The sequence below is a fragment of the Nothobranchius furzeri genome, chromosome 18, assembly GCF_043380555.1.
Source record: "Nothobranchius furzeri strain GRZ-AD chromosome 18, NfurGRZ-RIMD1, whole genome shotgun sequence".
NCBI lineage: Eukaryota > Metazoa > Chordata > Actinopteri > Cyprinodontiformes > Nothobranchiidae > Nothobranchius > Nothobranchius furzeri.
The window spans coordinates 25,769,160-25,796,218 of NC_091758.1; the positions used below are offsets into that span (position 1 = coordinate 25,769,160).

A 27,059-nucleotide genomic window follows, 5' to 3' on the forward strand; every position below is an offset into this window, starting at 1 on the left:
GACATTTCTACTGGTCCATTGATAAATGCTAATTTATAGTAGACATAACAGATGCATTACTTGGTTCTTTTTTGGCTGATATTTCGACCACCGATGCGGTCTTCCTCAGAGCTCTCTGCTGTTAGTGACGTCACTTCCTTCTCAGTTTTACCGCGGGCAGCAGCGGACGGTGTAATAAACAAACACAACACACAGAATGAATACACAGAAGAGGCATAACAGATGTTCTGTGTGGACTTTTTTATATACAGAAACCTAATTTTCAAATGATTAAAAAAGAAAAAAATATGTAAGTTTTCAAAAAAATTTGGGGAGATGACCAAAATTGGTATTTTCTTAATTACTTCTAAGAGCTGCACAAGAATTAAATAATCAGTCCTGGTTCTCAAAATCAGAAAATGTACATTTTTATATTTTTGATGAAGGTTAGTTGGATTTACTGAAACAGTAGCTTTCCATTTTCTGATTATGTTCCCTGCCTGTCTGCTCTTGATGTAGGCTCAATTTGAATCTTCTGCAGTGCCCTTGAGCCTCACTTCCTGTGTTTGTTTTCTTTGTATTTGATGTGTGAACTGTATCTCCCTAATGAAAATAAACAGTCATCATTTTCCTTCTCAATGAGTTCTTTAAGACAAATTGAAAGTCTATTTAACCAGCTGCACAGGTCTCCTAATGAGCAGTGACTAAAAACCATTATAAACGTGTACTGGTTCAGGCAGCAGGCCTAATTAGACACTTGAAGAGATTATTGATCTGAGGCTGTCGTACAGGTTTCCCAATAATGTGTTCTTTTTGAGATTGTTCATTTCATCTTGTTATTGTACAATTACACTGCTTGCCTCTAATTTCCTTACTTAAATAACCCAAAGCTGCACACTCTTTTTACACGTTAGCCTGGGTGTCTTTATTTAGAATTTCAGTTCTTTCTTGTAATGGACAAAGATCATAGACTTAGACCATTGTTTGGATATGTCTGCGACAAGCTGAGGCCGATGTACAGAGCTACGCCAGCTCAGTGGCCCAGTGGTAGAGTGTTCGCCCTGCGACTGGGAGATTGCAGTTTAGATCCTGGTCGGGTCATACCAAAGATTCAATAAAAATGGGACCCAATACCTCCCTGCCTGACACTCAGCCCTATTAACATCGATTAATATCAGTGATGATCAGCCAACCATTTTCTTATTTTTTTAGAAACATCTTTAATGTTTATTTATTTTTTGTTTGACTTTTTTTTGTTTTACAGATGAACTACTGTAGACATTTTTAGAATAGAATAGAATAGAATAGAATAATCCTTTAATAGTCCCACAAGGGGAAATTTGGTTGTGTCAGCAGCAACATCACACATATACAAACAATGCAGGACACAGAACAGAAGCACAGTTATTACATATTTACATCATGGACAATAGTTACCAGAGCAGAGTACAATACAGTTGTTTATATAAGCGCACACATAATGTGTAAGCATAGCAGGATACTGAAGATGTTAAAATAGTTTTAAAAGTTTAAGATGATTAAAAGAGTGCAGATTGTTTATTTTTTACCCGTTCATTAAAAAGTAGACATGTAGCCTTCAATAAATTATTGCATGTATAAGCTGAGAAAAAGTAATGTGTAAGTTATAATTGTAGAAGTTATTACAGCACTGATGCCGACAACTGTTTTTTTTGGGAGCAGTTCTGATTGTACAGTCTAACAGCTGCAGGGAGGAAGGACCTTCGGAAACGCTCCTTCATGCATCTAGGATGCAGCAGTCTGTCACTAAAGGAGCTCTGCAGTTCAGCAACATTTACATGCATGGGGTGAGAGACTCTGTCCATCAAAGATGTTATTTTGGCCAGAGACCTTCTGTCTCCCACCACCTGCACTGGGTCTAGGGTGCATCCTAGAACAGAGCTGGCCTTCCTGATGAGTTTATCCAACCTCTTCCTCTCAGCTGCCAATAAACTGCTGCTCCAACATACCACGCTGTAAAAAATGACAGATGCTACCACAGAGTCATAGAAGCTCTTTAAAAGCGCTCCCTGTACCCCAAATGACCTCAGCCGCCTCAGCAGGTAGAGTCTGCTCTGACCCTTCCTATAAAGAGCATAAAGAGCACCTTTTAAAGAGGAAAAACATCTGCAAAACAAAACAAACTACTGGTTGACTATATCGTTTTTTTTTTTTTCTTTTACCGATGTTGATATGCAGAGGTCATGGTCCGCCGATGGCCGATATATACTGCCGATCTTTGGACTGATTTTCTGTCTAAACATTTTCCACCTTATCGGCTAAATCAGTTTTTGAACACTGAAACAGTTCAGTCCTAATTGTGTGTGCTGTGTTAAAATCAAACATCTAACTAAATCTAATCAAAAAATTGATTAACTGACCAAGTATTAAATATTCAAAACTGGTATTTGAAAAAAAAATTAATTGAAAAAAAACATTTTTAGAGCACGTATTATGAAGATGTTATTCGGGAACATAAATATACAATTTAAAAAAAGTCTGAAACAGCACTGGGCTGCCCGGGGATGTGCCTGACTTTAAATCAGTTTTACTAAGGCGGCCAGTGGTGATAGAAAAATTATAAATATTGGCTGACCAATATATCGGTCTACCCCAATACAAACTTATGACTTCTGCTCATAAATTTTACTTATTCAGGGACACATTCAGGTTTCCTCTTTTAATTATTTTTACTTATGATTTATTTGGTTCTTTTAAAGGGATACTAAGCAGTTTTGCTTGCTTTTAGCACCCTGTAGGGTCCGTTTGTAGAAGCGAAACTGTCTCCTTGCTTCATCTTTTTAGCACCTTAATCTACCAGCTGAAACGTCTTCCAATGTTCTTAAGGGTCTAGAGGAGTGATTCATCACTAAATTAAGCAAATCAGCTGTGCTCATGATCTAAAACATGCAGGAAATGTGCTGGAGCCAGACAGCAGCATCAGGTACCTCCGCTCAATTTTTTTCTAAGCCTCAGCAGACCGGACCAGAAACTGTGAAGTTGCAAGTGTGATATTCTGGCCACAGATAGGGGCTGGGTGGCCTTTAACCCTATAAAGGGACATTTTAGCACATAGTGGCTCAAGAAAATGATTTAAAAGTATGAAAATTTATGTTTCTCTGCTGCCCCAAACTAAATGTTACTCATTTTGCTTTCCTCAGGTTTCAGCATTTCCAATATTTACATTTATACTTTTGCCATAATGAAGATTTTTGTATCCATCAGTGGCATTGATGCAATACTAAGAATATTTAATACAAGAAAACAAAATAACATTTACACCACACAACACGATCCTGAATGAGCTGGTTCGTTTAAGCTCTATAAAATATGGAAAGAGTAAATTATAAATTATTATATTGTCTTACTTGATGTTAAAAAAAAATTAAAGCTTGTACTTTTAACCAAAAGGGAGCAAACAGAATTTAATAAATTTTTTCATCCTATTTCTCTAATATTAATCCTGCTTTTCATATTTGAACCAAACTCCTAATTGCAGAATAGGCTTTTGTTAAATTCAACAACTGACATTTTCACTTCTGAATATAATCACATGAACTCATCTCATAAATAAAGCACTTTTCTATCCGTTTACTTGTTTTTTGTAGTCTTTGCATAAAGGCTCAGTCTCCCACAACTCATTAGCATTTATTTAAAATTATTATTTAAAAGATTTCTCTCTGAAACCTTTTATTTAAATTCTCGTTGCAGCATAGCTCTGTGCCTCCTTCTTTTTTCAGTGAATGTTTGATGAATATGCTTAGCTGCCCTTTCCCAAATTTCTACCTCGCTAACGCTTCCAATTCTGGAAAACTTCAGTCGCTTTTCCAGCATAGCAAACAGTTTGTGTGGACGTCTCTGTCACGGGTCGGCAGCTCACAGCTAAACTGACCAGTGAAAGCTCGGTCTGACTGCAGTAACTGTAAACAAGAGAGACTGAGAGAAAACCCTCAACAAGAATGCAGGTTTGCGAACATGTTGGGTTTCCTTAAACTTTACTGGGAATTTGTGTTTCCACCTATTTCGGAAGGGAATACAGTAATGTGTATAATCTTTATTTCTCCTAGACATTGTTTTGCTAAACCTTGTCTAAAAGAGAACAGATGGGGGAGGAAATGAAACTTGGCAACACACCCAAGCTGGATTTGACCTTTTTAAGGCCTAAAGTAACATTTACAGGAGGGATTCACTTGGATTTATTCCAACTCCAGCAGATCTTTAGGTAAAAACTAAGAACAACAATATTGAAAACAAACAACAAGATGAGCAACAGTCCCTTACTAGCTCACAGTGCATTATGATTTTCCAGTAGATAATATTATACGTGTATTGATACCACTTTCAATTATGACCATAAGGAATTTTCTTAGGAAGTGCATTTCCTTGCGGTGATCCACATATTTGGCATGCATTAGCTGTCCAGTCTCACAGAGCAGTTCTTATTGAATTAAAAACGAATGTAAAATACAGAAATTATTATTGCCCTGAGGATTTCCTTGCCTGACACATCAGCTTAGGTCATGTTGAAGAACTAAGTGTTGAGGAATGCATCATGTTTTGGCTGTTTATGATATCAGTTCATGCTATTGTGTGATGACATATCCACGCTATGCTGCTCTGAGTTAGGTTGCATAACTGCAGTTCTGTATTTGTTATCACTTTTGCAACTGGTGGTGAAATTTCACCTTAAACTAGTTTTTTCCCCTGTCTTACTCTAAAGATAATTTATTCTAATATAGAAATGTAAATTTACATATGAATCAGTCAGTTAAATATAGAGATAAATCTTTTTAATGTCACTGAATCTCATTTGGTTCAGGTTTTACATGGTGCCTTTGCAGTGGGTAATTCGAGGAATGGGATAATGCTTTAATTGAGCCCTGAGGACTTTTCCTCTGGTTTGAAGGCATGCTTGAACAAATTATTCATTTTACACTAAAACGTGCTTGTTCCTCTGACAGCGAATGCGATCAGGCTGTGCATCTTTAGGAAGCAGCAGATCTACTCATGTTGCGCAGACCAGAGAAAACAAGCTTCCTAAATGATGAACATAACCTAAAGTTTGATATGTTTATGCTCTCTGTACATGTTTCAAATGAAGTTTCCTGCATTTTTTTTATCAAATGATGCTAAAATAAACCTTTTAAAATAATTAATTATGTTATTTAACAGGTATTTTTTTAAAGATTGTGTTATTGAAATGTTTATTAGAATAATTATTATGGCATCCCTCCTCCACATCGAGAGGAGCTAGTTGAGGTGGCTTGGAGATCTAATTAGAATGCCTTCCTGGTGAGGTTTTCTGGGTACATCCAACCAGGAGACCCAAGAGAAGACCCAGGACATGCTGGAGGGACTATGTCTCAGCTGGCCAGGGAACACCTTAGAATTCCTCTGGAAGAGCTGGCCCAAGTGGTTAGGAAGAAGGAAGCCTGGATCTCCCTGCTTAGGCTTCTGCTCTCGCGACCTGACCTCGAATAAGCGACTGAAAATGGATGGATGGATGGCATTTTCCTGCATTTATGACAACTTTTTTTCAAAATGAATAAATATTTATGGGTCTAACTATGCTATATTTTATTATTAAACAAATTCTGACATATCGGGATCATCACAATACATCTGTATTTCATGAACTACAATATGGTCCTATTCAAATTTCCAAACCTGTTTTCTGAACAACCCACTTTCTTGTGTACAAGACAAGCCCGGACCCCCGACCCTAAAGCCTGCTTCACACTGCAGGCATCAGCAGCACGGGACGGCGGCAGAATGCCGCTGCTTCAAATAGAATCCATTATAGTCGATACTAGGGTTAATCCAAACCAACCGTAGCGCGGGAATTTTTCATGCGTGTCCCAGAAGCAGCTTGCCGCGCCATGCCACTAAAAATGGGACTTGGTTTACATAGCTGTAACTATGTGCACCCTTTTGTGCACCCTTGGAGGGTGACATGTTGGCCTTTAGTACTGCCAAACCAGGCCAGATAGCTCTGTCAGTTTTATTCAGTTTGTTAAAACTACTACACCGAGCTTTCCCCTAAAATCCTGAGTAAATATTTAATTGTAGTCATGGTATTTGTCTTTCTGATCAAAATTTCAGATTTGCTATTGGAGTCTATGGGCTGAAGTGAGGTCTCCTCACCTTGAGTTTTTACTCTGGATGTGCTCAGACGTGGAAGGAAAAGCAAAGCAGATAAAAGCTTTGACTTGTTGAAAGTGAAATTGGTTTTGTTTCATCTGTATTTTTGAAGGTAATGATTATCTCCTCCTTATTCTTCTCAGTTTTATCTCTAAAATTGTCTAACACCACAGTAAATGACTCCTTTATTTTCATTAGCATAATCTTTTATTCATTTTTTACTTGTTGGTCTGAAAGTATGTATCTCTACTTTAAATAATCAGAAAGTAAATAAAATAAAATCCTTGTACTATAACCACATCTTATCTACATTTGCCTACATATTGAATCAAACAAAACATAAATATGACAAAAGTGTATTTTTTAATTTGACATTATGTGAGTGGAATAGATTTAAAGTGAACTTCAACACAGTTAATTTGCTTCCTCAGAAGAGTGCAGTAATTTGAATGGCTGACACACAATTTGTCAGCCCTCCTGGATTCTTTTAATGTGTTGTCCTTGGGTGAGGGTTGTAATTGGATGGATAGTCGATGTGACTGGAGGCAAAACGCAGCTACAGTCGTGCGATCTGTGAAGCTTTGCCTTTGGAATTCATACATTTTTTTGGAGCTCGGATAAAAGGATTGACGACTTTCAAAGGATGAAATCAAAAAGCTTTCTGGCTTTGTTTTGAGTATACCTGAGCATGATGCAACCACAAAGTGACTTATTTGTGTTTGGTTAGATGGAAATGCACCATTTATTACTGTACTGTAACTACGCTATTGTCTGTGTTGTGTTAATGGTGTCGTATCTGTCTTGTGACTGATCTGTCACTGGCAGCAGTTGCAAGGAGCTCATCTGTCTCATTGCTATTGTTCACCAGTGTGAATGCGCTCTATTTTTCTAACGGTGCCCTGTCACTGCATCGGTACCATGCTGCCTAAGAAGACCTAAAACACAACAGTTTCTGTGTTTTTGAACTCCTGAATAGACAGAAGAGGCCTTTGTTCTTGGGTGTTTACTAGTCTAGCATGTTCATGTGTTCACTGCTTCTTTTTGAGGATAACTGCATGTCTGAGTTCATGCCGAGCGAAGCAGCTTTAAAATAGAGCCGTAATCATAAACTCAGATGGAGAACAGTGTCAGACATGCACTCAGTTCATGTGAATGTTTGGGTACTGAGCAAATGCAGGACTTGTTGGACCCTATATATCAGTGTTTCTCAACCCTGGTCCTCAGTGCCCCCTGTCCTGCATACACCTGGTTCACATATTTGCATTGCTTCCTTAGGATGACATCAAGTGCTGCAGAAGCCTGGTAATCACTCATTCATTAGTAAGTCAGGTGTGTGGCAGCAGAGAAACAATGCTGTTGGAAACAGGAACATAGAAAACATGCAGTACGGGGGGAGCTGAGGGCCAGGGTTGAGAAACGCTGCTAAAAGCTGTCTTTTCAATTTAAGTTTTTCTAAATTTCCTATTTCATGGTTTGTTAAATAAACTTTCCACTGAAAAGGTATTAATATAGATAGTGAATTATTGCTAATTAAATCATACATCTCTTCAAGTCATTGACTCGCAATGGGCAAAGACATTGATTGCACATTGATTGCCTTCCTCAGGGTTCTGACCAATGCACCATTAAAATTGTGCTGCAACGTTCTTGCAAAGCATAAACAATGGATATGGGTATGCGTGTAACGTGTGTCTCTGTGTCTTTTCTATCACAGGGATGAAAAGTTGCAACTATTTCATTAACTGTGAATTTCATTAAAAAAAGTGGATTCCAGGGAAAATCTAGGTTTGTTTAATAACTTTAACTCATCAACTTAACATGTTGCACTGTAAATGTCATGTTATGATTCTGAATTGATATTGAACAGCAGTATATTGACACATTTATTGAGAATTTACATGCAAAAAGTTACTGTTTTTCATTTGTGTGGTGCAATTCAAAGTCCAACTGCTAGTTGGCAGCAGTTTTTACCGCCTTCGTTCTGATGGTGGAACGAGAATTCACAACATTGATGGCACCAGATGTGTCGTGTGCCTGTTTTTTCTGCCTAAATTCAGTCTTAAAAATTGCAAATAATGAGTTTTGATATATTGTATCATGTCCCTTGTTGTGTTATGTATTGTATAATCTCCCCTGTATTGATGTTTGTGTGTGTGTGTGTGTGTAATTATCATTTCTATCAGTAAGGGTTTTTCTAAGTACGCTATTGACATGAATTTCTGCCTCATGTCCATACCAACTCAAGTATTTAAATCATGCAAATACGCCTATACTTTTAAGCCCATGAATTGAGTTATGTGTAATAAAGTGTAAAAGCATTAAACAAATGAAGATAATGTGCACAATGGCATAGAAAGTTGTCAGTATTGAGAGAAAAACTCTGCCCCATCAGTACTGATTGATATCAGCAGCTTTAGTCCTGATTGATGGCCTATAAAGGCGAATCACTACCCAGGAGGCATACAGGAAAGACTTCATGATGGGTAAAAGCAAAAATTGCTCCCAACATCTTTGTAATCTTAACGGTGAAAGGCATTCTGATGGGAATGGTTATAGGTGCATTTCCAGAATGCTGAATGTTCTTGTGAACACTGTTGGGACCATTATCAGGAAATGGAAAGAGCATTAGTTCACCACAAACCGGCAACGATCAGGTGCTCCATGTAAGGTTCCTGTCCAAATAATAATCGGAGTTCTCCAAGAGCCAAGAACAACTCGTGCAGAACTGGAAGACCTTACATCAGCAGGTACTGTTGTTTCAAAGAAAACAATAAGCAATACACTGAACCACCATGGCATCCATGCATGCTTACCTCACGACTCCATTGCTGGACAAAAAGCATGTTGAGGCTCACTTTAAGTTATGGAAACAGCATTTAGAGAAGCGTGTGGATTACTGGGAGACTGTAGTATGATCAGATTGAACCAAAATTATGGCTGCCATTCTACACACCATGTCCAGAGAAGAAATAGATCTGCCCACCACCCCAAGAACACCATACCAACAGTGAAGTCCAGGGGTGGAAGCATCATGATGGGGCTGCTTTTCAGCAGGGGGTACTGGAAGACTTCATATTATTGAAGGCAGGATTAATTGAGAAATGTACTGGGGCATTCTGGATAAAAATCTGCTGCCATCTACCAGAAAGCTGAAAATGAAGAGGGTGGACATTTCAGTAAGACAATGATCCCAAACGGAAGGCCAAGGAAACAAGGAATTGGTTTCAAAGAAAGAAAATCAAGTTGCTTGAATGGCCCAGGCCTAAATCCCATGGAAAAGCTATGCCAGAATCACTCCTGAGCAGTGCAGACAACTGGCTTCTTCAAACAAGAGGCATCAAGAAGCTGTAAACACCAACGGAGGCTCTTCTACAAAGTATTAAATAAAGTGTGTTCAGTACTTATTTCCTGTGTCGTGTCACTTTATTTATTGTGACTCAACTTGTGTACTTAAATGTCCTGATTTCTTAGTCTGAATTGAATATTTGGCTTTATGGCAACATCTGGTGCAAATTTTGTGTCAATAGCCCACTTAGAAAAACCCTTACTGATAGAAATGCTGATGGGTCAAATACTTATTTTGCCTGTTCTTTATAATTTTGTCACATTGTTTCCAATACAAAATCCTAGGAATCTTTGCCCAAACGTTTCTTCACGCAAGCCAAGAATATCCTTTTTTTAAATTTAATTAGCCAAAGACCCACCTAAGTAATTTAAATATAAAAATTGCCTTTATTTCCAAAACTTTAGACTCATTTGCTTTACTGAGACCAGTCATATCTTCATCCTACTCCTAATATGTCCCCTGATAGCGCTTTTATTAAACAAACACAGACCAAGCTCATGCCAAGCCAGACAAACACTGATCCAACGTTTCTTTATTGTGCAGAACTTAGCATTCGCTAGCCTTTCCTGGTTTCAATGTTATTCAAATGGATTTTAAGTGTCAGACGTGGCCTTTGGCCTCATAATTTGTTGTGTAACCCTCTTCTTCTATAGTGTGCATTTGTCTTATTCAAAACAAGATCCCCTTGGCAACCATGTGCCTAATGTGGAGCAGATTGACTATTGATGAGTGAGTCTTGATTGGTCGGGGGACCCTTAGCCCACCTGCTAGTGATAAAAACAGAGAAATGTTTCTTTGAAGAGTTGAGCTCTTGGAACACTTTCAACTTTTCAGGCCAGCTAACAAGACATTCTTGACCTTTATCAGTTACAGTGAGGTATAAATGGAGGACTGTGTGGCAACTTAGATTTTTGAGTTTCTAAAAGCAGCAGAGGTGTCTTGCTTTGTGGATCTCTCGGTGGGTGAATGTTGGCAGAACAAGCAGCAGCACCGTCAGACTGTACGGTGAATATTTGTCTTCATATTTTGAGTCTCTTTGCAAGCATGGGAGTTAAAAAATACTTATTCTATCTAAACAAGCAATAAGAAAAGTAAAATTTATGTCCATGTAGGTGGTCTCATTGTGAGTTTACATTCATGCAATCATCAGTATTTCCTGCATTTCTTACAACAACCACAACTGTGATAACATTTCCTTGAAGGTAATCTGATCCCGATTCCTTTTTGAAGCCTGCAGTCTGCGAAGAACACTGTGTGACCTTTCCTTCTGTCTGCAAACCTCTCACATTGTCAGAAACAACAAGAGGTTTTTTTTTTTTGTTTATTACACAGCAGGAAGTGAGAGTATGTCACCATCGGAGCATGAGAAATGGAGGAGGACAGGAACACCAGCACAGCTTTCCCCTGAAAGCCAGCCCTCGTGAATGGAAACAATGTGTTTTGGTAGCCTTTGAATGGCTTTAGGCTTTCCTTCCTTTTTCTTTTCCTTATTGAGTTTTAAACACTTTAGTATCTGGTTCAGGGTGTGATTTCTTATCACAAGTTGTCATTGCGAAGGTTCATATTTTCAGTTTATTTATAAGGAAGTATATATGTTTATCTTTACACTGCCACAAGAATTCAGTGGATCCGCTGAGGGACTTGGCAACAGCACTAATAAGTGGTATTTAGAGTGTTTTCAAGCTGGGTGGGATTTCAAATCCATGCAAAATATCATTTTACAGAAAATAATTCAACATCATGCTTGATGATGTTAAACAAACTGTTCAACTAGGACCTCTTTAATTAAATGTATCATAAAAGTGGATTGAAGTTGACTAGAACCTCAGGAGCTTGTTTTTCCTCACTTGGTTTCTATTTCAATAAAGCCGTCTTTTCTCGCTTTGAGTAATAGCGTTAATATTCAAGGGAGCAGCCCAGACAAGGTGGGAGTCGACAGTTGAATATGAAATTGATTTGAGAGCCTCAAAGGTGTCTGGCGGTTTTATTAAGACATCTGTTGAAGTGTTGACAGTTTACCTCCAGGGCCTCAAGATATTTTGAGTCTTTCACATGTTCAGTGGTGCAGTTCAGTGATTTATATGCAAGGTCACAGTTTTGGGTTTAAAAAGAAAACAATAGATGCTTTCAGGTAAAGTGTGCTGTAATTTTAGGGTGAGGAACTGATCAGATAGAATTAATTTAATGTTTGGTTCATTTTAATCATATTTCTAACATGAAGGTGTTGATCCTAATACTCTGTTTGAATGCTTTAAGACAAGAATTGGTGTAATGCCGCTATGCTACTACATTTTACAATAGACTGAGTATACGAGGCCCCGCCCACTCGCAATAGCAAACCAGGTGATGGTTTCCATTTAGATTTTTTACTATGTAAAAGTGCATCCTTATATCTTTTACAATAGTAAAAATTTAGAATTATCATTTTTTTCCCAAAAAATGAGACAACATGAATACATTGTTCAAACATGTATACAGTGTTTTTCACTATTCTTTCTTTAAAGATTTATAAATGTATCTTATTAAAAGTATGCTGCTTTTATTTTTTCTTAAAGTGACAGTGTGTAGTTTCTCTGGTGACAGGGGGCAGTACATACCTAAATCACTGCAAGCAAGCATTATTTTGCTGTTCAAGTAAGACCTTACCAACAGATGACTATTAGGGTAAAAAATACCTGGGAGTGCAACCTCCTGCAAAATAACAACATCGGATTACTATTCATCGCTGGCAGTGAGTGAAGAGGTAAATGTGTACAGCAACAATGTTTATCAAAGGTGAAAGTTTTGCAACCATTTGTTACAAATCAATAAATGCATTTTGTCCTCACAGACTTCCATAAAAGGAAACATGGCATCCAATATGCTGTTGCACAGAGACTTAGACCCGCTCCCATGTATTTTACAACAGATTTTCATGGTTATACATGTTATGGAACTGCCAATTTTTTTCAACAACTGGGCATCTTTTTAGTCATTTACTACAACATTTTGATGGATATTTCCAGAGATTATTGGTAAAAAGTAGACAATGTCACTTTAAACTGCGGAAGGTTTTATGTGACCACACTCACCATGTAGTCCACAAATTGATTTTTCTCTGCGTTAACCTTCTTGCACCCCATATCCATAAATGTAGACATTGTCTTCTTGTACTATAATACTTTATTGTCTTCAACTGAAACATTTTTAGTATTTAGACACTTGATATTGACTTTAAGTTTTAAAAGTTTTACATTTTCTTTCTTTTATTTTGAAGGTTTGTCAATATTTTAACTTATATATATATATATATATATATATATATATATATATGTATGTATGTATGTAATGTATGTATGTATGTATGTAATGTATGTATGTATGTATGTATGTATGTATATATATATATATATATATATATATATATATATATATATATATATATATATATATATATATATATATATATATATGTATAGATAGATAGATAGATAGATAGATACTATTATTTTTTTCATTTTTTTTTATTTTTTTGTTCACATTCATGAGTTCACTAATCTGTAATGGCTAAAAGTGATAAATGTTTTAATCACAGGATTGTTGCAAATTGACTTTTTAATCAAAAACAAAAAATTTTCAGTTATCTGTTTTGGTCATGAAGCAAAAGTGGATAGACTTTTTTTAATCAGTGGATCAATGCCTGTCTGATATGTACCAATCTGTTTGATTTAATAGTCTTCTAGAACATGAAAGAAGTCTATTGTTCTATCTTTGCTGCGTCCATCTCTGTGTCCATTTGTTCCTTCCACCCTTGAATAACATGAACCAGTATTAGCAGCAGCTGTCAAAATGGATACACAACACATAAGCAAACAGCCATTTTCTCATGGGAGTTTGCAAACCGAACGTTTCACCTGATGCAACAATGAGTCCTACCTCTAAAGATCCTCCCGAGAGACGGGTGCGGTGCAGCTTTAGCAAAGTGAGACTGAACAACTGGAAAAATGGAAAATAATGGACAGCTGGTAGTGTTTGTTTTTAGAGTTGATATAGAAGCATGAGGGAAGTGAACTAAGCACATCCCGCGCTCTGAGATGACACGACCGCAAATGATTGTTCTGGGGTTATATTGGGGAAACAAAAGACTATTGTTACTGATGAAGACAAAAAGGTCTCAGAATCCAGAGTTGTCCAGACGTATGTTGACTGGTTTTACTGCACATCCTTATACAGGATGCATGCATGTATGATGTTCCTCGTGAAAGTTCAGTCCTTTTAGAAGAACTTACGTGGGTTAGGGTTTTAATTTTCATGTTAGACATGGATGCATCCACCTGATTTGCTGCTTTTTCTTTTTTTTTTTCCCCACAGTCACAAATAAGAAACCCTCTCACGTATCGATCACCAAAGTGAAGCAGTTCCAAGGATCTTCGTCTTTCATCAAAAGATCACAGTGGACACTCGACCAGCTACGGCAGGTCAATGGCATTGACACCAGCAAAGTAAGTCATTTCAGTCGCACCAATATTAAAATTTGGACTGATATCGATAGTTGATATTAATACTACTGTTATGGCTGATCACTGATAATAATGATAGCTAAAATATATATATATTTCTCTACACTTTTGACAGTGTGTAAAAGCAATCACACTAATCTACATTCCCTCTCTGCTTCAGCCCCACACTCCTGCACTGCATCACTATCGCATCACGCCAAAACAATACCCCATGGCCTAACCCCTCCCCCTTCCTGAAACATGTATGCAAAAACCAACATAGAAAGTAACACTGGTGGTTAATATCGACCCAATTTTACTGTTTGGATCGAGACCAATGTTAAAAAAAATGACTACTCTTAGCCGATGCTGATGTTGATGCTGGGATATCACGCAACCCTAATTTCAGTGGTTTCAACAAACTATAATTTTATGTATACAAGAGCAAAAGTCCTACTTCTGTCTTCTTTTTGTCTTTAAGGACTGTCCAGAGTTTGACCTTATGTTTGACAATGGTTTGGATCAGTGGGTTGCTAGTTCAGGAGGAGAGAAGTGCACCTTCATCCAGATTCTTCACCACTCTTGCCAACGCTACTGCTCAGCGCGGAAACCCGAGTTTGTCAACTGTCAGTCCAAGCTGCTCGGCGGTAAGAAATCTAAAACAGATAAAAACAAATGCTGCTAACTTCATTTAACTAAATCAGTCATAAAGGCATGGCTTTACAGTGATGTAACCCGTTTGCTGTGAGTTCTGAATGTAATTATGTGTGATGACAACCAGCACCTGGTGTGTATGAAAATGAGTGCTTATTCCTTGTACACAGCATATGTTTATGTACTCTGGGGACGAAGATGTCAAACCAAATATGTCAGCTTTAAGTCAAAGCATCTGACTGGCATAAGCTAGTTTTTACAGCACACATAATTACTCAGGTTACTCTTTTTATTTTTGGTGTTTACAGTTTTTATTATATGTTTTCTGTATGAAACTCATTTTTAACTCATTCTTAACATTTAGTTATTCCTCTTTTACTAAATCAGAAGATCGAAGGGAGAGAAAAAACACCCCCCTGTAAAAAGGATAAAGAAAACCAGGTGAACAGATCAAGTTTGAGCATGTTTCCAGATGTTTTATATAAATAATATGTGTTGGTTTAGCTTGTAGTGGAGAGTGGGTGCCATTGAAAATGCAACATCCTGGGTGGTTCTATCAGATATTGATCTGTTTATCTTCAATCCTCAGCTCAGAGTATCATTCAGCCTGCTCTATTATTCATGTAATAAATTATAGAAAATATCTTAAAACTGCTTGTTGTCCATCTGCCCTACAACTTTGGGTTACATTCATATGAATCTAGATGCAGCGAGGCAAAAACCTAATTCTGTAATTTCTCTTAGGCTTTGAGTTTCTTTTTTGTCAATGTGTGGGAAATGGTTATCTACTCATTCATGATAAAGCTGCCGTATCGTCCTAACCCTGCTATGTTGCGTCAACCTCCCTCCTACAATCACAGTCGTGTCCATATTTAACATTCTTCTGCTGACCTTGGTTCATCCTCTACTCCCAGTGAGCGTAGGTGGGAAGATGGTAGCTTCCCGAAGCGAAGTAGAAATATTCATGTAGTGAAAAATGATGCACATCAACTACGCACATACAGAGAATATTATTAAAATGACAATTTGCATATGTGTTAGTTTAAAAAGACATTTCAGTCAAATGCTTGCCCCCTAATTGATGGTGAACTCCCCGATGACAGGAAGAGGGAAGGTTTTGCGCTTGATTAATGAAGCTGACAGTTAACGTTGCTCATTTTGATGAGAAGAAAAGCAGACTTGCTCGCCTTCTCTCAGTTCTGTCCACTACAGTTTAAGTCTCACACCAGTGCAAAACAAAAATCATGACGCTGCTCAGGTGTGGGACCATAACTGTGGGAGACTCAATCTGCAGAAACGCCTGAAATGGCAGATTCAACCAGAACTGATATAAGTTTCCTAATCACTGCACATAGATGAAGTAGAACAGATCTGTGCTCATTGGTGCAAAGCAAATCATTTGGCAAAGGAATTTTTATTATCACTGGAGTGAGAAGGACAAAAACACAGTTGTACTGCCAAGTGGAAAATCACTGGATTTTGTTATTAGTTCCACTCGGTCGTGACAGTCCTGAAATTCCTGCAGGGAATGATCACAGCAATCATAAGTGGTGGTTTTCCAATGTGGGGTCCATGATAATAATAATAAAAAAAAATGTGCTCTGGTCAGAGGTGTGGACTCGAGTCACATGACTTGGACTCGAGTCAGATTCGAGTCATTATTTAAATGACTTCTGACTTGACTTGATAAAATCTGTAAAGACTTGACTCGGACTTGAATGCCAATGACTTGCGACTTGAATGGACTTGCATCTGTTGACTTGATGATGACTTGAGCATATTTGATATTTTAGAACAAAAGTGGCACGACATGGACAAAAATCCTCAAAAAAAAAAAACTGTGAATGAACGGGAGTCACTATTTCCTTGAGTACCAACATCAGTCTCATCTTAGATCAGTTCTCATCCTGCAGAAAGCAGGTTGCGATTTCTTTGGTCTTTGTAGAAGGTGGCGTTGTGTGGAGCAGATGCAAAAACCTATAATTTTGATCCTTTATGAGGCATGTAATTGGTCTAGAACGAAAGGCTAATTTGCTCACTGCCTAGTTATCGGCACTGACTCAGACTGCTGCCCACAGTGATATATTCATGTTGCAACCCATTTCCCGTTAGAGCCTTTATCCCCTACTTACCTGTGTTGGGGCATGACGAAAAATGAACAGAATATTAATGTGAGAATCAAAAAAATTTTCATTAACATGTATAAAGTAGTGCTCTTTACTTTTTCTTTTATTTAATCACTTTTAACAACTGATCAAGATTTTTGATTTATTAATACATAATAAAAATGTGAGTGTTTGACTCATAATTCAAAAATAACATCACAAACATTCAACTGCCTAATTAATTTCATGAGTGTATCTCGTGACAGACATGAAAGCTAAATGTGACTGTTCTTTCATCACAGTAGTTTATCGTTGCAAAGGCTTTTTCAACAGAATGGGGAAAGACCTTGGTTCGCATCAAGGTCGTCAGAAAAAACAAGGTAAGCTCTAAAAATAAATGAGAAAAAATTAAAATCATCATATCCTTACCTAAACATGTGTTCCAGGTCTTGTTTGTATTTTTAACTACAATAATTAAATAATTTTTAATAATTTTAAATATTTCGTGTGTTTTCTCGAAATATGACGTCAAGCGTAAGTCATGTGTTCAGTAGTTTAACCATTTAAAGCACAATGTATAAGAAACTAAAGGAAAATATGTTTTATGTTAAGCTGTTAAGTTACATAAATATCTGTTTTATTTTATTATGTAAAAATAGGACAATAAGTTTTGAATGAGATTTGCGCGCTGCCCGCTGCTCATCTGTTAACATCAGGCGAGAATTTTTGACGAACGCTTCTGCACACACCTACTGTTTTACAAACCCCAACCCCTCATGCCCTTGCTGTGTGTGTGTGTGTGTGTGTGTGTGTGTGTGTGTGTGTGTGTGTGTGTGTGTGTGTGTAACCAGTGCCCTGCTTGTTGATGAGGGACACTGTGCAAGTCCTGCTGCTGTTTTGAAGACCAGTTCCTTTCTAAATGGTTCAGTAAATAACCTAATGTTTGTGGTTAGGGTGAGGTGCATTTAAAATTATGGAAACACTGTGTTTCTCCGCTGGAGTGTGTGTGTGTGTGTGTGTGTGTGTGTGTGTGTGTGTGTGTGTGTGTGTGTGTCTTTGTTCATTTTCATCTCTCTAGTCTGTTTAGATGCACAAAAATGATCACATTTATCAATCACTGTGTTTTATTTAGAAACATTTCTTTATTTTGTTAAATTTACCAGCCTGCCTCTTCTGTTTTGGTTTGACTTCCTACCAGAACCAACGCAGCTCACTCATGGCTCGTGGAAAAAGTAGAGCACATGCAGAAACGATTGCTGCATGGTGCGAGCCTTCGCCATGCTTTGCGGCGCTTCGCAGGTGATGTGAACAAGACCGTAGGGCAACAAGGGCGTCCCGTAGAAGTGCTCTTCTTCCCACGGCGCTTCACAGCACAGTGTTGTGCTTCCACTTGTTGAGAATGAGGCATGATGCAGAAGCATTGCGTAACACATGAGAAGCGTTGTCAATGAGTGTGTTTTCACCACCGCCCTCTAAGCTGCACCTCTCCGACGTGTCTGAGAAGCGTATCTTCACATTTTTTTGCAAACTTTACACTTCCAGTCTGTTTTTTACATGCTGAAATCATGCATGATCCTGCAATTCTCTTGTGATTTTATGACCTCGCGGGACTAGCTGTGTGAACGTTTTTGCTGCTGATTTGCAAGTGAAACTCTCCTGGTGGGAAGGGACGTGCCCCCAAGCTGGCAAGAAAAACGTGTCTACGTTACACGCCACTTACTGTATTCATCCGATGGAAAACCCGTTTTAGGGATAACTGTGCAAAAATGGCAACCAATAACTTCAAAGCAGAAGATACACTGCACTTCTCAGAGGGCTTTTAGACTTTCAAGGCGGAACACAAATAGATATGGGTGTAATGTCCACAAATGGTCAGTTTTCACCTACAGATGACCTACAGGTCATCGGTCATCTACAGACCTAATTCAATCCTACGAGGTGGATTTTATATTCTAGCTGCCAACAAGCAGCAAGATCTTGAACTGCATGTTGACATCCTGGAATCATAACATTGACATCCCGTTCTTTCCAAGGTCCCTCACAGAGCACCGTTTTATCTAAATCTCGTTGCTTCACCGAGGAAAGAAGATTTAAAATTAAATATGAACTTCTAAAACTTATAAGCCAGATAATCATTAAATAAACATTTGTTTATTGCTACTTGTAATAATCATAAAATAATGAAATGTTTCATTAATCTGTGCTCAATGATTGTTTCAGCATGTTTACTTGACCAGGTCATAACATTTGCACTCACAAGAACAAAGTAAGGTAAAGTCCATGACACATAATTAATCTTTTACCCAGATCAGAGCCTCCGGATCAAAACAGGCGTGTGTTTCTGAGATTCTTGGTAACATCCAAACTTGTCAACCTTTGGTTGGCTACACAATCATAACATCATAACATTAAAACCAGATCACGCTGGTGATTCTTCAGTTCTAGAGAAGCTTCAGGCCAGCCACCTGAAGCAAAAACCTCTTTAACCATCAAAGCTTTTGACACATCGTCAAAAACCTTTTTTCGCACCTGCGAAGCTGATACAACAAGACAGTTCCTGCAGAACAAGCTGATATTGTTTAGACTCCTTAAGAGTCCCAGACACTCGGTTCCATCCGTCTGTCGTGACCCGAGACATCTCTGGACAGAAAGGATCGGCACCACGGTATTCTACAGCCCTCCGGTGCCAGCGGTCATCCGACCTCTCTGACTTTCGGATCCACCAAGAGGGTCTCTGAATATGGATAATGTAGACACACAGATAGCGTCTGAGGTGGTTTTTGATAAGAGTCAACCTCATAGCTTAACGCAAACCAAATTCTTTTAAATCTAGAACTCAGCTCTCCGAGATACAGAAGTTCTGACCAACATCGCATTCACACATAGGTTCCAGACATCACCTCTAGTTCCATCCACTCACAGTAAATAGTAGTTAACCAATTTGTCACGTTTTAATTGTTTGTAAAATAAATTGTCACTTTTGTAAGCCTGACTGTTTTCTGAATCAAAACGAAGTGTGTACAAACCCCTAATGAATAAAGAATCCTAGAATCTTCTGATTAAACACTATATAGATCAGGCAGGGTGATATATATTTAGATAGAGTATCACAGCTTATTGGTCACAAGTAGAGGTAATATAAATATTGAGCTAAAGTACTCAGTTTACCTAACCCTACATGGGTGTGTGTGTGTGTGTGTGTGTGTGTGTGTGTGTGTGTGTGTGTGTGTGAGTGTGTGTGCGTGCGTGCATGCCTTCAATGAGCCCAAGGATGCATTTCCCTCAGTGTGACGCTGTGACTGCTCAGCAAATGCTGATAGCAATTTTAAGTTTACATCCAAAGGTCATGAGTCATGTACCCTGTCCACTGTCACATGCCGTTCTGAGGTAAATTACAACACGCCGTCCAAGGGCAGTCTACTCATATTGTGCTTCTACATTAATATTGACCTCAGTAATTTACAGCATGTAGCAAATAAACAAGGAAGCTTTGCCAGGGCTGTAATGGTAGAAATGATGGCTGCTAATGCGTTATGTGATGATGACATTCATCTTCTGATTAAACCCATCAGAAGGAGGCTTTTCATGAATATTTAGTTACTTTTCCGCCCGCCCTGGTGAAGCTCAGTGGTACATTCAGGACATAATGTTTCATGTTTGTACCCAACTTTAGTTTAGTGCCTCTTTAATACCTATTAAATGCAGACAAAATGATCAATCAAGTGGACTAAAAGAGTGATTCAAATGCAGGAATGCATGCCTTAACTAAAAACAAATCAAATGGAATATTCTGCTGCCAGCATCATTGACGAGGATTTGGAATACTGAATTAACAGTTAATGAAGTAATTAATTGTGAGCATCAGAGCTGAATTTTTTAAATGTTTATTTTTAGGAGCAGAGTTGACTTTAATGTAGAATGCAATAAATGTGACACAAATGGAAGTTGAACTTCTGGGTGTTTTTGGTGCATAGGAGAACATGAAAGACATAAATATCAGTGATAAATTTTACTTTGTATTAAAGGAGTGCTCTTGGGAATAAGGAAGTACTGAAAACCATTTGTAATGAAATGGAGAAAAAATGAATGACAAGAGGATGAATTTAGTTTAATGTGAAAATCTGTATTAAAAATATGTAGAAAAGTGATTCAAAAACTCTCGATAACGGTCTACAGAGAAATATGTTAGAAGTCAAGGGATGTGCCCTCAATGTTTGAATCTCTGCTTCAGTTTTATTGTGCTTCTACTAGTAATGCCAAGATTAGCATTAATTAAAGTGCAATGAGGTTTTTTCCTGCAGGAGTTGCAGCAAGGCTGTTCCTGAGGATTTTGTGACTCATTTGGAACAACGTTATGCATTACACACACACAAGCTCTGTTGTAAGTCAGTTACATGGAGTACTAAATGCTGTTTTGATTCAATTCGCTGTCCCGTGGATTCATAGAGAGTTTCGTGTCTCAGGTCCTAACGCATAAATGTTGCAGTCACTTGGGGAGAAAATATTTTTCAATTCAAATGTAAAAATTGGGATTTTTTAAAATGCATTTAAAGTAGCTCTCATATTATCATTGTAGCTCCAAACAGAGATGCCAGTAACTGGTTATTCTAAAATTACCACATTTTCCAGCATCGACTAATCCAACGCCGTTTCCATTGAGCTTCCCCAAACACCAAAACTCACATCCGAATGCAGAGCTCTGGAGGTTTCCACCATATTGAGTCTCTGCATGCAGCTTGTCATGAAGTTAAAGAAATGACACGAGCCAGACAGGATGTGAGACGTGCACCAGTGAAGTGCATCTGGTGTATTTCAAAATATAGCCTAGATTTTTTTGGCCTTTTTCATTATTAATGACAGTGATATCAGTTCACAGATTATTACAGCTCACATCATTGTACACGTTTAAAATGGCTGCCTCACATAACTTGCATTGATTTGAAGTGTCATTTGTGCGCATCCCCCGAAATCAAAGCTACATGTTTGAACACTGAACTATACGAGGAACCAGTAGGTGGAGTTGACTAAACAAGCGAGACACACTTGCTCAGGTGACTCTGGTTTTGAGGTCTTTCATCTACGATACCGCTGCTGTCTTTTTTTCTCTGATCTCAAAATGAACCAATTACTGATCTCTTCCGTTGACACCATGTTTGTTTTTGGTTGTACCCACAAACCCAGCTCTCTATCCAGTACTCTACTGTTCCCTCTAGTGGATTCCTCCAGTACTACATGCATTGCAATGCCGTGCAGCAGCAATACGTACAGAAAGACGCAGCCTGCTGCCTACGCCAACACGAGGTTAAAAAGCAAGTATATCCCGGCCCTAGCAGCCTGTTTTATAATATTGAAGTAATGCAGATAAATTTAGATGGGATCTTTTAGAATGCTGATAAGCATGTGCACGTTATTCCATAAGAGACATTGTAAGACACACTCCTCTTTCAGACTCCCACACGTTATACCCTAAAGCATAATCCAGCACAACGATGATAGAATCATATTCTTGCTGCCGGAATGGAAATAATTTGAAAGCGCCACAGCCTGTATTGTTAGAGGGATTTCTTGTGTGGGTGTGTTTGTTTTTGAAGTATACTGTGTAATCCCATAAATCCCCTAAAGTGCAGTAGCAAATGCAGCCCTGTTGTTCAGCGTGATATCCTCATTGATAAGCATCATGGGAGTTCAGCCTAATATGCAGCCTGGATTCTACAGCAAATTAAATAAAGGAAGGGCGCTCCTGCTTTATGTTTGTTTTCTGTCATTGCTTCTAGTTTATAGGAATCTTTGTTGTAAGAAAAAAACAACTTTTTTCTTTTCTGGCCATTGTTCCAGAAATCTTGCATAATTGTATTAAAGTTATATTAATAAAATTCCTTTCATATTGTTGAGAGGGGTGTGTCGTTAACCAAAGCTGCACAAAAACATCTTTTTTAAGATTTTTTTTTGTATTGTGCCATGTAATTCATATCATGTCAAATGAAAAAGAGAGGATTTTCACATTAGTGGTACTGTTTTCACATATCTCCATTACCCTGATACACCACATCCCCTCTGGGGGCACAAACGCAGCCTGCTTCAGACTTCTGAGAATACACAGAAAAATGAAACGAGGAAGAAGAAAGAAACAGTGGGCAGATAAATGGTGATGTTCTTTTTAGTGAAAGGAGTGGAGTGCGGGGGTTGTACTGAGGATGATGGGAGTGTTACTCCCAGAGCTCCGCTGGAGGAGGAGGGGATTAAGAGAAATCTGTCTGAAGGTGAAAAGGTCTTACACTTCCTATTGGTGACACAGAGCCTCACAGAGAAACGTGAGTTTTTCCACTGAAGCAGTTTAGCCGAGTGTAAACTAAATCACTGTGGTAATGCTGTGGTCATAAGACATGCTTTTTTCCAAGAGCTCAGATGCTTATTTCATCAGTGGTCCAGATGTGCTTTACATGTGTAGAGTGATTCATTTGCTGTGATCTCTCCAAAACTGAAGATGGACATATTTATGCGTGTGTTTCCACTTCTGTTTGGTGTGTGTGCATGTCGATTTCAATCTTTATATGTGCACCTGTTTGTGTGTCCGCAGCACAGGCGTGTCTCTACATTAATGATTTTGTTTTATCAAGCAGACTTTTTTTTTGTGAAGGACCGGCAGCTGTCTCTGCCGTCTGCTTTTGGGCTCTCACATAATCCGGTGCCTTCCTAATTACCCGTCACTCAGGCTACCTGTCTTGAAGTCAGGGGGACGCACACATACACGGCAGATTCCTGTAGGGGGTGAAGGAAACCTGAGTAGGCGATGGCTCTACAACGCATTAGTTGTTTTCCTAAACTCTCATGCTGCCCTGAGCTACGGCTCCCTAAAACCACATAAAGCGCTCCAGTGGAATGTTGCGATTGCAGAAAATCAGAGAAAGCAGCAGAGAGATGGCTGCTCTTGGTCTAGTTGTCATGCAGCTTTCTGAACAGATCTCCCAACTTGTGGTAGATTAATGGCTTGTCAGAGGAAACATCCGTAGGGCTGCCACGGCCATCGAAGGATGTGTTCTCTCACTTATATCTTCTGCTGGATCTCCGGGGCAGTCGCTGCAGCTAACTATCCTTTATCATGATGTACTTTAGGAAAGAGAGTAATAAAGGCTCCAGTATAGTACAAGGATCACAAAAGGGTTGAAGAAAATGGTTAAAAACATAAAACAATATTTATATGGGGAAAAGCTTTTTTATTTAGATTTTTGAAAAGTATTAGAAATCAAAAATGGGTCAGATTAAAGTATGAACATTAAACATTAAAAGTAAATCAAAAGCCTCATGGAGAACTCAAATTCAACTTTTTGAAAAATGCAATTGCACAAAAAATCACATTTGTGCAAATTACCCCTTAGCCAACCTTTGGATATGCCTGATTTTAAGTGTGCTCCCATTTTAAAAGCAACTAAAGGGAATAAAAAGTTTAAATAAAGGTTGCTTTAATGGAGTGAAATGAAAATATTTGTATATAACATTTGGTGCATATACGTAGAAGTGCAACCTCATTTTTAATGGCCCGTGAGAGTTAAAGATGGCGTTCTTTCCTATATTTCAACTGTCCTTTTTTGCTTCCCTTTGCTGTTTCTGGCTTGTTTCCTCACTCCCATCCTTTTTCTCCAGGTAACAGTATACTACACTCAGCTGCAGACAGTGTGACGAGTGCCGTACAGAAGGCCAGCCAGGCCCTGAATGAGCGCGGTGAGCGATTAGGTCGGGCTGAGGAGAGGACCGCAGACATGATGAACAGTGCTGAACAGTTTGCAGTCACTGCACACAAGGTGAGAAAAAAAGGAAAGTGAGAAACACCGTAAAGCCCCGAGGTGGGATCATTATTGCATCTATCGGAATAAAACAAAATGAAAGTTTTCTATTATTCACTATTTTCTCAAGCTTAAACTTTACAGAGCTTTGAAATTTAATTGCTCGCGATTGCCCCCTCAGGCCAAAAGCGTAACAAAAGCTGGTGCACGAGGCGCGCATGCTGTACGTGCACACTCCTTAACAAAAATAACAGCTGAAAAAGTCCCGTGTGTGTGTGCGCGGGGGGGGGGGACTGGGGAACACGCAGCTAATTAATTAAATAATTTGGTTCTGTACCTTTCTCTTCAGCACAGCCGACAAAGGTTTAAGATGGGTCAGTCCTCCTACATGCTCAGATCATTCCCTTCCCTTGCTTGAAAAATTGTTCCAAAATGAAAGTTGAACCCACATAGTTTTTATCTGTGAATTCAATGCCGTTCGGCGAGTCTCAAAAAAAATTTGGGCATCTTACTGTAAAAAAATATACCATTAATGTAAAAAAATTAACTCTAAATAAACTATGTTCACATCCAGAGTCAAACCCGGGTCTTCTGCACGAGAGTCCACCGTCTAACTAGGTGAGCTATAGCACCAGTGATGTCTTTGTATCTGTAAAGTCCATATCCTTGATGACAGCTGAAACAACGTTCAAAGAACGGTTCGGAGCGAAAATGGCTATTTTGTTGCAAATTTGCAGGAAATATCTAGAAGAAAGTAGCTAAGGGTCATCAGAAAGGTAGCTAGGCTCATCACTAGGCATTAGGAACAGCGACAAAGTGGCACTACCTCACTCTCTGCTGCTAAAGCTACGGATAGCAAATGCTACGGGCGATGCCTGAGCGTGAACGCGCATGAAGCAGCCTGTTCGACCCGAGCATCTCTCTTTTTCTGTGATTTTACAGAAAAACAGGCAATCACAGTAAAAATGCCAGGGCTCATTCTACAGGACCAGGGCATTGCAGGAGAATGTATGAAGAAGACATTTATTATTTCTATACATGTTTTGACTGTCAAACTTCCATAATGCACCCTGGATTTATTTTTAAGTGTTTAACTGTAATTTTCGTTTGATTATAATTTCCATTAAGAAAACTAACTGCTCCTCCTTGAACCGTCACCTTATCGTGGTGGAGGAGTTTGAGTGCCCTAATGATCCTAGGAGCTATGTTGTCTGGGGCACTTAGTGCCCCTGGTAGGGTCTCCCATGACAAATTGGTCTTAGGTGAAGGGTGAGACAAAGAACGGTTCGAAGGATCTTTCATGGTGGTGAAAACGAAGAGTCGGAGTACCCGGCCCGGAGGGTTACCGGGGTCCCACCCTGGAGCCAGGCCTGGGGTTGGGGCCCGTGAGCGAGCGCCTGGTGGCCGGGCTTTCGCCCATGGGGCCCGGCCGGGCCCAGCCCGAACCGGATACATGGGCTCGTCCAACTGTGGACCCACCACCCGCAGGAGGAACATGAAGGGTCCGGTGCAATGTGAATCGGGTGGCAGACCAAGGCGGGAGCCTTGGCGGTCCAATCCCCGGACAAGGAAACTAGTTTTTGGGACATGGAACGTCACCTCGCTGGCGGGGAAGGAGCCGGAGCTTGTGGCAGAGGTTGAGCGGTACCGGCTAGATATAGTCGGACTCACCTCGACACATTGCATTGGCTCTGGAACCCGAGACCTGGAGAGGGGTTGGACACTCTACTTTGCTGGAGTTGCTCCGGGTGAGAGGCGGAGGGCTGGGGTTGGCTTTTTGTTAGCCCCGAGACTCTCTGCCTGTGTGTTGGGGTTTACCCCGGGGGACAAGAGGGTAGCTTCCTTGCGCCTTCGGGTCGGGAAACGGGTCCTGACTGTTGTTTGTGCTTATGGGCCAAATATCAGTTCAGAGTACCCACCCTTTTTGGAGTCCCTGGGACGAGTGCTAGATAGTGCTCCATCAGGGGACTCCATTGTCCTGCTGGGGGACTTCAATGCTCACGTGGGCAATGACAGCTTGACCTGGAGGGGTGTGATTGGGAGGAACGGCCCACCTGATCAGAACTCGAGCGGTGTTTTGTTATTGGACTTCTGTGCAAGCCGCAGTTTGGCCATAACGAACACCATGTTCGAACATAAGGATGCCCACCGGTACACTTGGTACCAGGGCAGCCTAGGTCACAGGTCGATGATAGATTTTGTAGTCGTATCATCTGACCTGCGACCGTATGTTTTGGACACCCGAGTGAAGAGAGGGGCGGAGCTGTCAACTGATCACCACCTGGTGGTGAGTTGGATCAGATGGCAAGGGAACATGCCGCGTAGACCTGGCAGACCCAAACGCATAGTGAGGGTCTGCTGGGAACGCCTGGCAGAAGAACCTGTCAAGACGGTCTTCAACTCCCACCTCCGGCAGAGCTTTGACCACGTCCCGAGAGCAGTGGGGGACATTGAGTCCGAGTGGGCCTTGTTCCACTCTGCGATTGTCGAGGCGGCTGTTGCTAGCTGTGGTCGTAAGGTGGCCGGTGCCAGTCGTGGTGGCAACCCCCGTACCCGC

At 39.5% G+C, this 27,059-nt stretch overlaps 1 protein-coding gene across 4 annotated transcripts in view; it reads left to right on the top strand.

Annotated features, from left to right (window-relative positions):
• The window catches only part of stxbp6 (syntaxin binding protein 6 (amisyn)), a 102,391-nt gene that overhangs the window by 65,224 nt on the left and 10,108 nt on the right, over positions 1 to 27,059 (top strand). Inside the window, exons 3-6 of one of the 4 annotated variants that reach the window (XM_015969799.3) lie at positions 13,835 to 13,965; positions 14,444 to 14,609; positions 17,027 to 17,101; positions 24,363 to 24,520. In XM_015969799.3, coding sequence (XP_015825285.1) covers positions 13,835 to 13,965; positions 14,444 to 14,609; positions 17,027 to 17,101; positions 24,363 to 24,520 — 530 coding nt within the window. Of the gene's footprint in view, positions 1 to 13,834; positions 13,966 to 14,443; positions 14,610 to 17,023; positions 17,102 to 24,362; positions 24,521 to 27,059 lie in introns of all 4 variants that reach the window. The other 3 variants (XM_015969798.3, XM_015969801.3, XM_054741695.2) reach the window with 3 other exon arrangements.